Source organism: Eubalaena glacialis, chromosome 1 (genome assembly GCF_028564815.1).
Source record: "Eubalaena glacialis isolate mEubGla1 chromosome 1, mEubGla1.1.hap2.+ XY, whole genome shotgun sequence".
Lineage (NCBI taxonomy): Eukaryota > Metazoa > Chordata > Mammalia > Artiodactyla > Balaenidae > Eubalaena > Eubalaena glacialis.
The window spans coordinates 217,477,467-217,492,790 of NC_083716.1; the positions used below are offsets into that span (position 1 = coordinate 217,477,467).

At 32.9% G+C, this 15,324-nt stretch overlaps 1 protein-coding gene across 1 annotated transcript in view; it reads left to right on the forward strand.

Moving 5' to 3' along the window:
• Positions 1-15,324, forward strand: part of SPAG16 (sperm associated antigen 16) — a 922,479-nt gene that overhangs the window by 663,742 nt on the left and 243,413 nt on the right. Inside the window, exon 15 of the mRNA XM_061204724.1 lies at positions 6,106-6,232. Coding sequence (XP_061060707.1) covers positions 6,106-6,232 — 127 coding nt within the window. The remainder of the gene's footprint in view (positions 1-6,105; positions 6,233-15,324) is intronic.

Consider the following 15,324-nt stretch of genomic DNA (forward strand, 5'->3'; position numbering starts at 1 on the left):
CCTAGGTATGCAAGGCTGGTTCAACATTTGCAAATCAAGTAATGTAATCCATCACATCAATAGGGTAAAGATGAAAAATTGCATGATCATATCAATGGATGCAGAAAAACTATTTCACAAAATACTATACCTATTCATGCTTAAAAACTCCCAGTAAATTAGGCATATAAGGGAAATTGCTCAACTTGGTAAAGAATATCTAAAAGGAAACTTACGGCTAACATTATTCTTAATGGTAAGAAACTAAAGGTTTCCCACTAAGATATCAGGTACAAAGCAAGGATATTTCCTCCCACCAGTCCTTTTCAGCATTGTACAGGAAGTTATAGATAATGCAATAAGACCAAAAAAAAAAAAAGGAATAAAGTTACACAGATTGAGAAGGAAAAACTAAAACTATCTTTGTTCACAGATGATATGACCATCCAAGAATTAATTTTAAAAAACAAGTAAAAAAAAAAAAAAAAAGAAAAAAGAAACAAAAAACCTCCTGGAACTAATATGTGATTACAAGGTTGCAGTATGCAAGGCTAATACACAAAAGTCTATTGCTTTCCTATACACCAGCAAGGAAAAAGTGGAATTTAAATTTTAAAACATAATGCTATTTATATTAGCACCCCTAAAAATGAAATATTTAAGTATATCTAACAAAATATGTATAACATCTATATGAGGAAAACTATAAAACATTGGTGAATGAAGCAAAATAACTGAGCGAATGAAGAGATACTCCATGTTAATGGAAACGAAGACTCAATATTGTCAAGATATCAGTTCTTCCCAACTTGATCTGTAGATTCAGTGCAATCCCAGTAAAAATCAAGAAATGGTATTCTGTGGATACAAACAAACTGATTCTAAAGTTTAGATAGAGAGGCAAAATGATCAGTGATTGCCAGGGGTTGGACAGGGGTAGTATGGTGGGATAGGTGAGTACAGAGGATATTTAGGGCAGGGAAAATACTCTGGATGATGCCATAGTGGTGGGTATATGTCATTATACAATTGTCTAAACTCATAGCATGTGCAACACCAGGAGTGAATTGTAATAATACAGACTTTGGGTAATTATGATGTATCAATGTAGGTTCATCAAATGTAACAGATTTGCCACTCTGAAGGAGATGTTGTAAATGGGGGAGGCAATGTGTGTGTAGAGGCCAAGGGTATATGGAAAATCTCTGTATCTTGCCTTTAATTTTGCTGCGAACCAAAACTATCCTAAAAAAATACAGTCTTAAAAAATATATAGGGCAACTTTTTATAAACATATCTCCCTATTCAGTCACTGCACCATATGTATTGTATACTTTTAATCAGTGTAACGACAGTATAGTATAAACTTTTCCATGTTTTAAATTGTTTCTGTAATTGTTCTTTTTATGGCTTTGCAATAATTCATCTAGGGTATTTATTCATCTGTAATTATTTATTGAACATTTATTGGGTTCTATTCAAGGTCATGGGAATGTACTGCTAAGCCAAAGTACCTGCACTTACAGAGTTTACAGCATTCTCATGTGTGCATAGTTGATATATAATCATTCATTTAATTTTCTGTTATGTTGTATAACTCTGAGAACAATTATATATATTGTTTTATTCAGCCGTGAAGAACCTTTGCAGAAGAAGTAATGTCACGACCCTAAAAATATTTTGCTTATTTAGATGTTCTGTAAATTCACTTTCCAAAAAAAGATGGGAAAATAAATGTGTGTGTGTATATATATATATATATATATATGTATATATATACCTTTATATATATATATGAACATAGTGTGTTGAACCAAGAAAATACTTAGCTGATTTAGCTGATTCATCAGGATGACGGTACAAAGTATAATCAAATTGGACCTTTTTTTTATAATAAATTAAGATTCTATATATTTCTTCTTGATATACAATATAAAGATATAAGGAATCTCATATAGAATATTGCTCCATGACATTTCTTACACTACCTGAAAAATAGCCTCTTAACCCCAAACTTATGGTAATGCCCAAACTTGTAAAATCTGTTTCTGAAAATTATATAAAGTCATGTTATGTTTATATTAAGGAATACTATAGGTTTATGAAAATAGTCTTTTAATCATTCATTTAAATTATAAATGACATCATTAGCATCGTAGTTTTCTCTTTTTCTTTCTTTGTTTTATAATATATAAATATGCTTGGAACCACTGTGCAGAGAGATAGCTCAGTCTACTTGTCTTCCTGCCACTGTTGGTATCAAGTTTGCATAAAAGGTGCCTCTGGCAGTGCTATGGATCCACAACAGCACAAGATTTATTTCTTCCATATTAGATTATTACAAATTTCACTTGTTTCCATTTTTTATTTATAAATAGTGCTACTTTAATATTTTGATCATAACTTTTTTTAAACCTTACAGTAAATTTCAGAAGTAGCCTTAAAAGTTTCAAAAGTATGAACCTTTGTGATCCTTGATATGTACTGCTAAATATTTTTCCAGTATATTTCCAGCAGCCTAGATGAAGCTAGTTTGGTTTTATGTTGTTCTACTCTAACTTATTAACTGCATGTCCATATGGATTTTCTCACTAGGATCTTTAAGTTGGAAACGGGAAGGCTTAAAAGGGGCAATCAGGAGTCGTGACTATTCACTTTCATCTCAACTGTATCCTTTGTCCATTTTCCTAAGTTCCACTTGCTTTGTTTTACTATTGGAGTCTGTGATAACCAAAAAAAAAAAAAAAAAATTCTGAGCTTCAGCTCATTTACCATATTTTGGAAAAAAATCCATTACAGTTGCATGTAGTCAACATTGATTACTCTCTACTCCCCTTATATTCATTTTTTATTTATATATTATTCTATGATTTATTCAAGATCAAATGCCAAACATGTCACAGGAACTGAGCCAGGTGCTGGCAATTCAGTGTCACAAAAACAACCATCTGTCTGAATCCGAACTTCTCCGAGAACTTTCAGTGCAACCATCTTTATCACCTTTCCTCCTCAGCCAGTACTGGTACCAATGACATAACCAGAATTACATTTTAGATAGTTTTCCAAAACTATTGAGTTTTTACTTTCTTTAAAATTGTCACAATTCCACCTTTCTCCAAAAAACATTTTCTTTGAAATCTTTCTTTCTTGGTTAGGTTAAGTGCCTAACTATAACTAGTCTTTGCTTTCTTACCTGACGTGAATTCTAGATAAAATATTTGTTTTTTCCCCAGGTTGTCAGCTAATTCCTTTTCCACACACTCCATCTTCAGATCCCTCAAAATTCACAATGTGTGGTTTAGATTAGTAATATTTTAATATTCTTCTTCCCTATGGAAGGAGAATGGCAAATGGTTCCAGTTCACCTGAGACTGGAGGAGGAGGCATACAAGATCTTGATATTCCAAGTTTTTGGTTTTGGATTCTCTGCATCTTTTATCTCTTTCTTCTATCTAACTGATTCAGAACCATCAGGGTTAGAATCAATATTACCTTAAGACTGCTGTGGAAGTACTTGGACTAAAGTAAAACTTCTAGGTAAACTCCCATGAGGCATTCATCATCTACTGGTTTAACAAATATATTTTTTAAATTGTTTTATTATTTTATTTTATTTTATTTATGTTTTTATTTTTGACTGCGTTGAGTCTTAGTTGCGGCACACGGGATCTTCGTTGAGGCATGCAAGATCTTTCATTGTGGCACGCGGGCTTCTCTCTAGTTGTGGTGTGCGGGTATTTTCTCTTCTTTAGTTGTGGCACTCAGGCTTCAGAGCACATGGGCTCTGCAGTTTGCAGCACGCGGGCTCTCTAGTTGAGGGGCTCAAGCTCAGTAGTTGTGGTGCGCAGGCTTAGTTGGGCTGTGACATGTGGGATCTCAGTTCCCTGACCAGGGGTCAAACCTGCATCCCCTGCATTACAAGGTGGATTCTTTACCTCTGGACCACCAGGGAAGTCCCAACAAATTTTTTTTTTAGTTCTACTATGCACCAGGTACTACGATAGGCATTGCATTTGCCTCTCTGGTTAACTGGAAGTATAGCTACCAAGTTATCAAATCTGAACACAAACTTATTTCTACCACTTTATAAGTTATTATATTTGTTTTACCATAATGTATATATTGTCATGAATTTTAAGTTCCTTGGGAAGTGGAAAAGTTTGGCTATATGATGTTAGTTATTCAAAATTGTTTAAAATACTATCTACTATTTATTAATAAATCATTTAGCACAGCACTTGGTTATTAGAAGCATTTAATAAGTATTGAATATTATTATTTTAGTATTATCAAACTGTATTAATTGATTTTTTGACAGTGGTAAAAATTAAATATAAAAATATTAAACCCATTTAAGTACTAATTTTCACCCAGAAAATGATGGACTATTTTTTTATTTTTAGTATATTTCCTAAAAATTTAATATTCAATGGTATAAAGCACACTTTAAGATTGTCTTTGTTTCATAGAATCTAGGCAAGAAAAGGACATGAAGTCTATAACCTGACTTTAATGAGAAGTGCCTTCAAATTAAATTCTGACTAAAATTTATTCTGTACTCACAGTTGGAAAAAGATTCCATTCTGCGACTTCTGAAAGATGTTTGAAAACCCTTATTGCTGGAAAGAGTTCTTTATAATTTCTAACATTAATATTCCCTATAATCCTGAGAACTATTCTTTTCTAAAAATTAAATTCACTGATTCTTCACAATTCTCACAATACACATTTACATATTTGAAAACATTCCAAGTTCTCCATGTTCTTTTTAAACCGTAAAAAAGATTAAATATCCCATTTATTAGCTTGAGGAAAAGGTTACTGTATTGCTTTGCCAGTAACAGCAGTTACAGAATTTTAAAACTAGTGGCATTTGTTGTACTACCAGAGTATTTAAGGAAAAAAACAAAAAATCCACTCGGACTGTAATACACTATGCAGTTTTTTTTGTTTTTTTTTTTATTTTTATAGAAAGGGTAGAAATCAAGGAGTAAATGAGAAAAAAATTATGCGAGCTAGTTCAAAATGATAATAGGGAAAATTGTATAATAATCAAGTTATTATCTTTAACATTTTAGAATATTTAGGAGGAAAATAATGAGAGGTTGATTTTTGACTAGACATTAAAAAAATTAAGCTGGATCTGAAAGGGAAACTGTATATCGAATTGGAAAGAGTATAATGACTTATAAACATTGTACATAAACCTGATGTGGCCAGCACTCATATTTAGTTGGTCAGTGGACACAGAAATTAAATGACAGAATGATGGAAGCCCTCTTACTCATCACTATATCCCAGTCTCTGACATGAGGTAGCTGCTGAATAGATATCTCCTGAGAGGCCTGCAAGAGGAGTATAGACAGACCTTGAACTCCAAACTGATGCACCTGGGCTGGTACTTCTATACTGGGAAAATATCCGCCCCTGTTTCCATAACACTTGAATCCATCCACCTTTCCTTTTGTTTTCCATTCCCTTATCCAATTACCTTCTTCCTTTTTCCACTACATGTTAAAAAAATAGCCCCAAATATTTCTAATAATTTTGTCTAACAGAACACAATAGGCACTGCTTCCTTGCCATCAATTTTACCTGGCCCCAGTGATTCTACCCACTATGATAAAACTCTTCTTTCCTGTCCATTTGTTTTCCTACCTCTGTTTTTATTTTTACTCTGAGTTATAAATTATCAATACTAACTAATTACAAGCATATAAAGTGAAGTGTGCTTTTAGTGCAATATTTTACATATACAGTTTTTATATGTAGATCACATATCATATATGTGATATGTGTATATTTAGACAAATTGCATGGGTGTGTATAGTTCTGTTTTATTACATCTTATATAATTAAAATTATCAAAATGATTTCCTGAAAAATCATCTTCTAAAATTTAGTATAGGATTTTATATATTTAAATTGTCATTTTATAATACTTTTATGTCGAAGACAAAGGTATAATGAATACTTTTTAGTTTAGAGGAATGTATTCTTGTGTATTTAATAAAATTGTAACAGAAATCTTTCTTTTTTGTTTTTTTTGGTCTGAGTTACTATATATATTTGTATATATATATGTATGTATATACATTTCTCTTCTTTCTTTTTAATACTTTAAAGGGTCACATGATCGCATCCTGTGATGCCTGTGGAGTTACAAAGCTATGGGATTTTCGGAAGCTCTTACCAATTGTGTCCATTGATGTAGGTCCAAGTCCTGGCAATGAGGTGAACTTTGATTCATCAGGTAGGATCTTTTTTGTTTAACATTCTTGACCAAGCTAACAGCTTTAGTATTTGTTCTGAAACTATTTTCTATTGCCACTTTATGTTTTTTGCATTTCCTTCTATGTAAAAATCTGTTCTTGATATTATACTAGAATATACTACATTATGCTGTATTTATCATATGATATATCATATCACGTCATATAGTGAAAGCATTACATTTATCACATATGTAAAGGAAGAAATAATAGAGGAGATAAGTGTGTACTAATTTAGATTACTCAAGTTCCTAGCAGTGTCATGCAAAATTTGGAGTCTGCATCCCTTAGAATCACCATCCAACGTAAGTAAATTGAGTTTTTTGAAGGTAAAATAGCTAAAAGTAAGGAAGAACAAAAGTTTGGCAAAAATAAAATTGAAACTATTGGAATACTTTATAATAGTTTAGTAATACCCCATATTCTCTAGATTTTACAATTAATTTTAAATATATATTCGTCTTGTTTCAAATTGTGTCCAATAATAATTATATTAATTGGTAATAATTGTAGTATTATTATCTGTGTTTAGCATTTTTTCTGCAATAATATAACCGTTAACAGTGAGATAAATTATTTTATCCTTGCTGATGATGAAGAGTGTAGCAACTGATGTTAACAATCACACAATGATTCCACTTGATCATTTAAAAGGTTAAAATTACAATTACAACTCTATCTTTAATGATAGCCTATGCTCAATAACGTATATCTGTTATTGATATAACTTACCTTTGCTGTTGTAATACATGTTTTAAACTTTTTTAAGTTTTGAGAGGTTTAAAAATCCTTGATATTTATTTGCAGTAGCTCAAATTTTAGATAAAGAAATAAAGATAGAATATATATAAAGGAAATAATGATGTTCTATTTAAAAATAGTCCAAAAAGTATGAATATACTGGAAGCAATTCTGAAGCCATAAGGTAATTGTGTGTTTCATGGAACTGGTTTCATGATATTGACATCACATATCTAAAATTCAGAATACAGTAAGTTTGTCTTCTTAAAAAACGTTAAGCTGTGTTCCCATTGCAGATTGGTATATGAACCACATATATGACTTCCTTAAAAATATGTTAGTAATGTTCTTGACATTAAGACTTTTATGCTCTGCTAGAACTCAAACAGAAAGCACTGTACAGAATAAAAGATCCCAACTATGAGAATTTAATTTTATAATGTAAAGGCCCATTAGTATTTCAATTTATACTTTTTGATATATAGAATATGCATTGAAATCATAATTCTAAAGGAACTTTAACTTGGTTTTTACAAACGTTTTCACATCCATAAATCCCTTTTTACTATCTTGAGGTAGCATCCAAGTATTCATGGCCTTGAGTTTTGAATTCTGAAATTTCAAAACTTTTGGCTGTACTTTCTAATAATAGAAGTTAAAGGGTGTTTTGATATGCTGTACAACTAATACTAGGTACATATTTTACTGTCATAATTGTTAAATATGTTGCCACTGCCTTTTACTGTCCTTGTCATCTAGCCCAAAATTTCTTTTCTATGCATTGTCAGGCGAACTTATTTTAAATATGTCCGTTCCTATCATACTGTCGTACAAGTCAATACCATCTTAAAGCCCCTAGTACAACAGATCTATTTTTTTTTCTCCATGACTGCTATATACTTGATGGTACACTAATATTAAGAAAACTTTCAGAATCAAGGATGGAACAATGAGAAACATAAAAGATAAAGAGTGTAAACCAGGGACCCTGTTAATGAAAACGCTTCATCAGTTTGAAGGAATATAATTTCAACCTGACCTTCCCATCCCTTTGACCATTTCTTCAAGGAACATACTATAATTAATTTTAATTCTACATGTTTGAGAAATCAGTGTCTTTTTCTCATTGAATACTGAGAAATTTGTGCTTCTGTTGAGGAGAAGTCTTCAGTGACTCGTCATTTTAAAAGTTTGAACTATATCAGCAGTTGAAGGAACTAGGTAGAGCAAACAAGAGGTCTATTGAGGGTCTGAACAGAGAGGTGAAATCACAAAGTTAAATACCAGAAATTATGTTCATCTCAAGAGAGTAAAGAAAAGTGAAGTCAAGAGCAAAACAAAATCAAAATAAGGACAGGGACACATAGATCTCTTCTCATCTGCATTTCTTCAGGAAAAGATGATTTAAAAGAAAAGTATAAAAAGATATCATGAAAATATTTGAACTATGAGAATAAGATCAAATCTAACTTAATAAGTTCAAAATACTCTTCATTTGACATACTTTTGTTTATTCCCAGTGGCAAGCCAATACAAGCTTTCCTCCTTGGGCCTGAGGAAAAGTCGTTGATAATACACATGCAATATCATCACGATATCATATAATATATGTAGAAGTACTGACAGTACTCTGTCTGAGAAATTTAATCTAAGAAATTTAATATAAACTACTCATATACATAGTTTTTAGATAGTCTAAATAATCAACATAGAAACAAAAATTTTCTCATCATATTTCATATCTCTGGATCCGTTTAATTGAAGGGCATCTTGAAATTATGAGGTGTGCTGCTTAAAAAGAGCTGTTTCCATATACAATGGCTTATCTTTATAAATAAGGGATTCCTTCACTGCAAATCCAACACGGTATACAAATAAATTTGAGTAGTCATTAAAGGCTGAAACTGCGGTCCATAACATTTGATTTCAAATTTTTATGTATATTAAAGATTCCTCATTATTTATTAACCTCATAAATAAATATTTTTATTTATTTATGGAGAAGGGATAAAAGTAAATTATTCTCCTTTATTTAAGGAGAAGGGATAAAAGTAAATTATGTGCTAGCAAAATGGTACTTTATCTGTTTTAAAATTGAGACTTCTCATAGTGTATCATTTTTGAAATGTATCTTTGATAGTATTTGAAAACCAGTGGTATAGAAAAAGAATATAGACTATAATTCAGACCCTTAGCTCTTCCCCACCTTTTAGACTATAAACAAATTATTTAATCTTCCTGAACTAAGTTTCCTCATAGAAATAATGGAGGAGATAACTGTCTTACTATATTCTAATGTGTTTCAAAGGGTTAATTATATTCTGTAATGAGGAAATCTTAATACAGTCTTGTTTTCATGTAATATTCAAAATAATTTAAATAGTTAACTAGCAAGTAAAGCTACATATAATGTTATATATGCATATATAATTAAAATCAAAAGATTTAAAGATATATGAATCACCATCTCGAGGTTAGCTTTTCTGTTGCTGTAAGAAATCAGCTTGTTGCACATTTAAAAGAGGAGTTGCATGCAGCATAGTATTATTTACATACTGTTTTATTTGCAAATACATTGCTTGCAACAAACACAGATTACCTGTGTTTATAGATATATACATATATCAGTATATATTTATAACTTACATATTTGTAAAGGGATAAGTGTTCCTTTCTCATTAAACAGAGAACCTTCTGGTAATATAACGCTACACATTTTTACGAATATTCACTATCTAAATATCTCCCACTTGGCATACTCAAATGCCATATGTTTTACCATTCAAAAATTTATTACTATTTCAGAAAATGTTAAATGGAATTGTGTAGTGAAAGTAATAAAAATGAACCGTGAGAATTTATACATACACTTTTCCACATCTCTCATTTTGTTGCATTTATGTAGTTTAGCAATATTTTTCACTCCTTTGTAAAAGGTAATTCCGGTACACTTGCAAAAAAGTCGCATCCCTAGAAAATGCAGGAGCTGAAGTTTGAGCCAGATGGGGACTTTCCAGTAGAAAGCTTATCAGTCTCAGATCATTGAAATGAGCAAGGTTTGCCACCATTTGGCGGTAATCCTAAATATTTCCCACAAGGAGAACCACAATAGAAATACTAAAATAGAAGAAAAAATAATGACCCCATTATAAAATATGAAAATTACCAGACCCCTCTAAAATTGCTCAAAAATAAGATAAGCCTCAAATCTTTTGTTCAAATTTGATTTATTAGCTTCTGTCAATGAAGGCTGCAGTTCCCTGTTTTGTATTTAAAAGACAGATTGTGGTCAACTCCTTCTGTTGGAAGCAGTGTAATATAATGGAGGAAGCACTCACTTAGAAACCCTGGTTTTGAATTTTGTCTCCACTGCTAACTAGCTGAATGATCTTGGTGAACTTTCCGAACATTTCTGAGCCTCAGTTTCCTTGTATGTGAAATGTTAAAAACCTATCACGACTTCCACTTCCAGCCAAGATGGAGTAACAGGGGCCAGATTTACCCTCCCACCTGAAACACATGAAAAAACAGACAAAATTTATGAAACGATGGTTTTCAGAAATTGAACATTGGGCAATGGAAGACAGTACTGAAGGGAAGGGGGGGGTAAATAAGATGAGCTCTATGGCTGCCCATAATACTGTCTGGAGAAAATTTCTAGGTCACATCTCAGGGATGGACAGAAACCTTGGGGAAACCCCACAGCCTCCCAGAGTTGAGGAGATGGAGTGGGCAGTCCAGGGAGGCCAAGGCAGCTAGAGTTTGCAGGCAGAGTACAGGACAGGGGACAGCAACACAGAGAGAGAGCTCTGGAGATGTGCAGAAGATCCCCGCCAGTCTTTAGCTGAGTGCAGATCAGTCCACGACAGCCTAAAGCCACAGAAAAATCTGTCTGAAGAGTTAAAAAGAAAAATCCCCAAAGATCAGGGGAGCCTAAGAATACTTTGTACTCCCACCAACCAGGTTGGTAAAACCTTGCAATTCAAAAGGATAGTAGATAGAACAGGGATTGGCCAAGTACTGCCCATGGCCTGTGTTTATATTTAATTTTAATGGTAACAACAACCACACCCATTAATTTACATATTATCTAAGGCTGCTTTCACATCACAACAGCAGAGTTGAGTATTCACAAGGGAAACTGGCATGGCCCGTGAAGCCCTTAAACATTTACTGTCTGGCTCTTTACAGAAAAATTTGCCAAGGGAGAGGGCTCAGAAGGTCATTACGTCAGTAGTGAGGCAGCATCAGTCCACACCTCTAGATCTAGTCCCTTCACTGTCTTTGAACCATCTGAGTTGGCCCATGTAAAAGCCTGTTTATTCTTTACTACAACTTAATGAGATTGTTACTGTTGTCTCCTTTTTACAGATGAGGAAACTAGGACATGAAGTTAACAACAAGCCTAATGACACCTGGCTGATCAAATGTGGAGTCAGAATTCAAAGTTGGGCAGTCTAATTCCAGAGACTAGAATTTAGACTTTATATTATTCTGCTTCTCATTGTAATAATAGTATTCAGTTTCATATTGATATGTGACATCTGTTAGGAGTTATAATTCATCTGCTATGAATATTGAAATAATCTAATTAATGACCACTTGGCAATGTTTGACTCAAACAAACACTATTTGTCAATTAGTTGTCTCTGGAAGAAAAACAGGAAAAGAAGATCTCCCTAGTATTATCTGCCAGGTTTTTGATGTGTCTTATAACAAGGGGGAACCCTAAATATGTTCCTAATGGGAGCTGGAACTCCAGCCCCACACCTCAAGGTAAATTCCTAATCTGGGTGGAATAAGTGAGTGCCTGCAGGCACTTTTGCTATTTATTTAAGTCTTGGCCTGATTACAAACTGAAATAAGAAAGGAAGAAAGCAAGCTAACTTCTATTATCTCTAAGGCTTAAGGCAGAGCTGAGGTAAGTTGCTCCGCCTAAGAGCAAGCCCATTCTACTACATCAATTTCCTAGGAAAGAGAGTTACAAGGAGAAGGGATAAAATACAAGAGAGAAAAGACCAGATGACTCTGCTCAATTATTTATAATCCCGTTATTTCATCCCCTGTTTGTATGCAAATCCATTTTGTTTTTGAGTAGAGTATGGTCCCCTCTGCTGCTGGAGAAAGGAACTGGAGGAGCGGAAGGAAATCAGATTTTGTATCTCCCTTGGAGACCCAAGTGTGTCACTGAAACAGGAGGGAAGGGGGTAGGGCACAACCTTTGAAAGAATGACATAGCCCGAGGACATGACATAAACTGATTAGAACCAAATGGGTCCAAGATGGTGGATCAGTGGACTTCCACTAGACCTTGAGCCTCAGTATACGCTCACTGAACACATCAGCAAGCTAAATGATACACCCACAGGTGCCATGACAGTTCCAAGACTGACCATAAGGGTCAAAAAGTGGGCGGTGGCCCAGTTCCTAGAAATCCCCGTCCCTTCCTGAAATAGCTGGAATACTCCTCCCACTCATTAGACTATGAAATTACCCACCCCTATAAAAACTGACAATTCCATACCCTGGTGCCTTTTTCACCTTCTGAAATGGCCCAACCTCTGTGGAGTGCGTTTCTCTCTAAATAAATGCACTTCTTACCTATCACTTTGTCTTTCACTGAATTCTTTCTGTGATGAGACATCAAGAACCTGAGCTTCATTAAGTCCCGAAACCAGGTCTGTGATCTCAGTTGGAAGACTGGGTTTTGGCTGTGTTAGAGTCCTGGCCGCATGGGTTCAAGTCCCAATCTGAGGTGCACGGTTTCATCATTAATACCTGCAATGAAGTATACTATGATCTAGGAACTGGGCTAGGTGCTTTTTCTTTTAATCATCACAGAACTATGAGTTTGGTTCATTTCTCCCATTTTAAAGAGTTTTGAGAGCTTTAATTACATATATATATTAATAAATATACACATTTGTACAGTTCTATGAGAGCCTGAATTTAGCTCTAGGAAATTGTAAAGAAAAAACCCTGGAGATTCATAGGAACTGGTTTTACACTTTACCTGTAAAAAAGCTATTCTTTCACTTCGGTTTTTGTCATGCTATTCCATGTTTTAGAAACATTTTTATTCATCTGACAGCAAGTATGGAAAATAACATGCTAATGATAGTGGGGACACCGTGAAAACTTTAATTAAAGGTGTATTGACCGAAGATATATTAATTCAGAAATAATATTTGTAATTGTACAAAGTGTTATGACCATAAACCTGTTCTGATTGGTCTATTTTCCATTCTAAATGGTTGGTGGCGATGCCATATTAGTTTTTAAGTATTTAGACTGTCATCCTAATAATGGATCACAAATTCTGAGAACTGGAATGCATTTGAATTACACAAATTATGAAAGTTTTATATAAATGAAAGTTACTGACTTTTTCAAAATATAGAATTTATACATGTAACTAAGTCTTATTCCTTTCAGATATTATGTTTGAAAGGGTGTGTACTTAATCTAATGACAACATCATTATACAAGCTATAAAGCTCTACTTTTGCAATGATTTCATATCTCCAATACTCACAAATGTCTTATCTGAGTCTGGATTGAATTCGTAGAAACATCTAGAAATAATTCACATCCTTTGTGTCAGAAAAGGACATTTGAGTTAAGCATAAGGCAAGGCTCTAAAGAATAAAGATTGTTGTTCATCTATGATTTGTAACGTGAAATTGAGCAGGAAACTTAATCTCTGTTGACCTCAACTTGATCGTCTCAAAAATGAGAGATTTGGATTAAGTGACTTCATCAATTAGGTTTCCAACCTAAGTTTTACACAACTGAGTATTACATTTTCCCACTGTTCGTTAGAGCATGGTATCCTGAGATAAAAATAATATTCTAAAATAAAACTTAAATGCTTTTGTATACTATTTAACATTTAAAAATATCAAATTGTAAGTAAAACATTCTACTTTTCCTTGATCCAAAATGCAAATACAATTTGATATAAAAATCAAGATTATTTAAAAATTGAGCCTCAAATTTAAACGACAGCTGTATTGCTCAGCAATACAAAACTTTTATTCTTGCCAACCTAGCAACACATTCAGTCTCTGTAGGAACAGATAATTTGGCCAAAAAAAAAAATGCGTAAGTTTCAACATTTTAATAAATTAAGGACTCAAATTCTTCATAGAAGACTTTATGAGATAGTAAAAACCTGACCCATTCTGGTTTGATCAGAGCAGGAAATAACTTATTAATCTTACAAATTAGAGCATTATACAGGTACAATCAGCTATTGCAGCTACAAATGCCTGGATGAAACAAAGAAGTCACGCTTGTGTTGTTAGATCCTCAATTTTGTGTAATATTTTTAAAACAAGTATAGTTCTACTTGTTGCTTAGTTCTCTGTTGTAGTTGTACTGCATAGAAATATAATTGTAACATTATAGGCATAGATGATCAAAAAGTACTTAGAAATGTTTTCCTATGTACATAGAGTATCTCCTTGGAAGTTCGTTACAAAGCTTATGTGCCTAATTATATATAAACAATTTAAATCCAGCTCATGTCAAAAAAATGACAAATTCTAAATTACTGTCATCACATTTAATGAAGATTAATTTTGTAGTAGTCATGTAAGAAATAGTTTTCATATGCATTTATATTAGTTATATGCATATAACAATTAATGTGCTAATGCCTTGTCAACACATTTAAGAAATTCAAAAAGATTTGTATCTATGTAACAAGTATGAGAAATTAGTTTTATGACTAGCTATATCTTAATATCATCTAGGCAATAAGATATTCCAATTCATATAATTAACTATGACTGTATGTTTACAGATATAATAAAAATTACATATAAATGCTAGCATAGGTCATTATGAAATATGACCTATTTTCTCATGCATATATTAATCAAGAAAAATGCATTTTATAAAAAGAATTAAAGCACAATCAGACCTTTGAATTTTTCTAAGGGGTTCACAGTTATGGTATTAAGGGGAATGTACTATTTTAATCTAATAGCATATAGTAGTTATTAGATTTAAAAATAATACAGTTGAAATTTGTAGTCTACACACACTTCATGGCCCAAAATCGAGTAACCCAAGAATTCGTCGTCTTTTTAATAGATTACGTATGCAAAAGTGAATAGATAATCATCTTTAATCTGCCAGCTGATACTTCTTAATAGGATAATCCTTTAAGAGAAGTTGCAGTTCAACAGATGTGCAAATCAACCCAGAGCAAATAGCACACCGCTCTTGGAGATGGAGACTGCACAGTTGGCACTTGTGATAATGCTCAGTTATATTTATATAAAATTTAATTTCAAATGATATTCACAGATGATTTATTCAAATC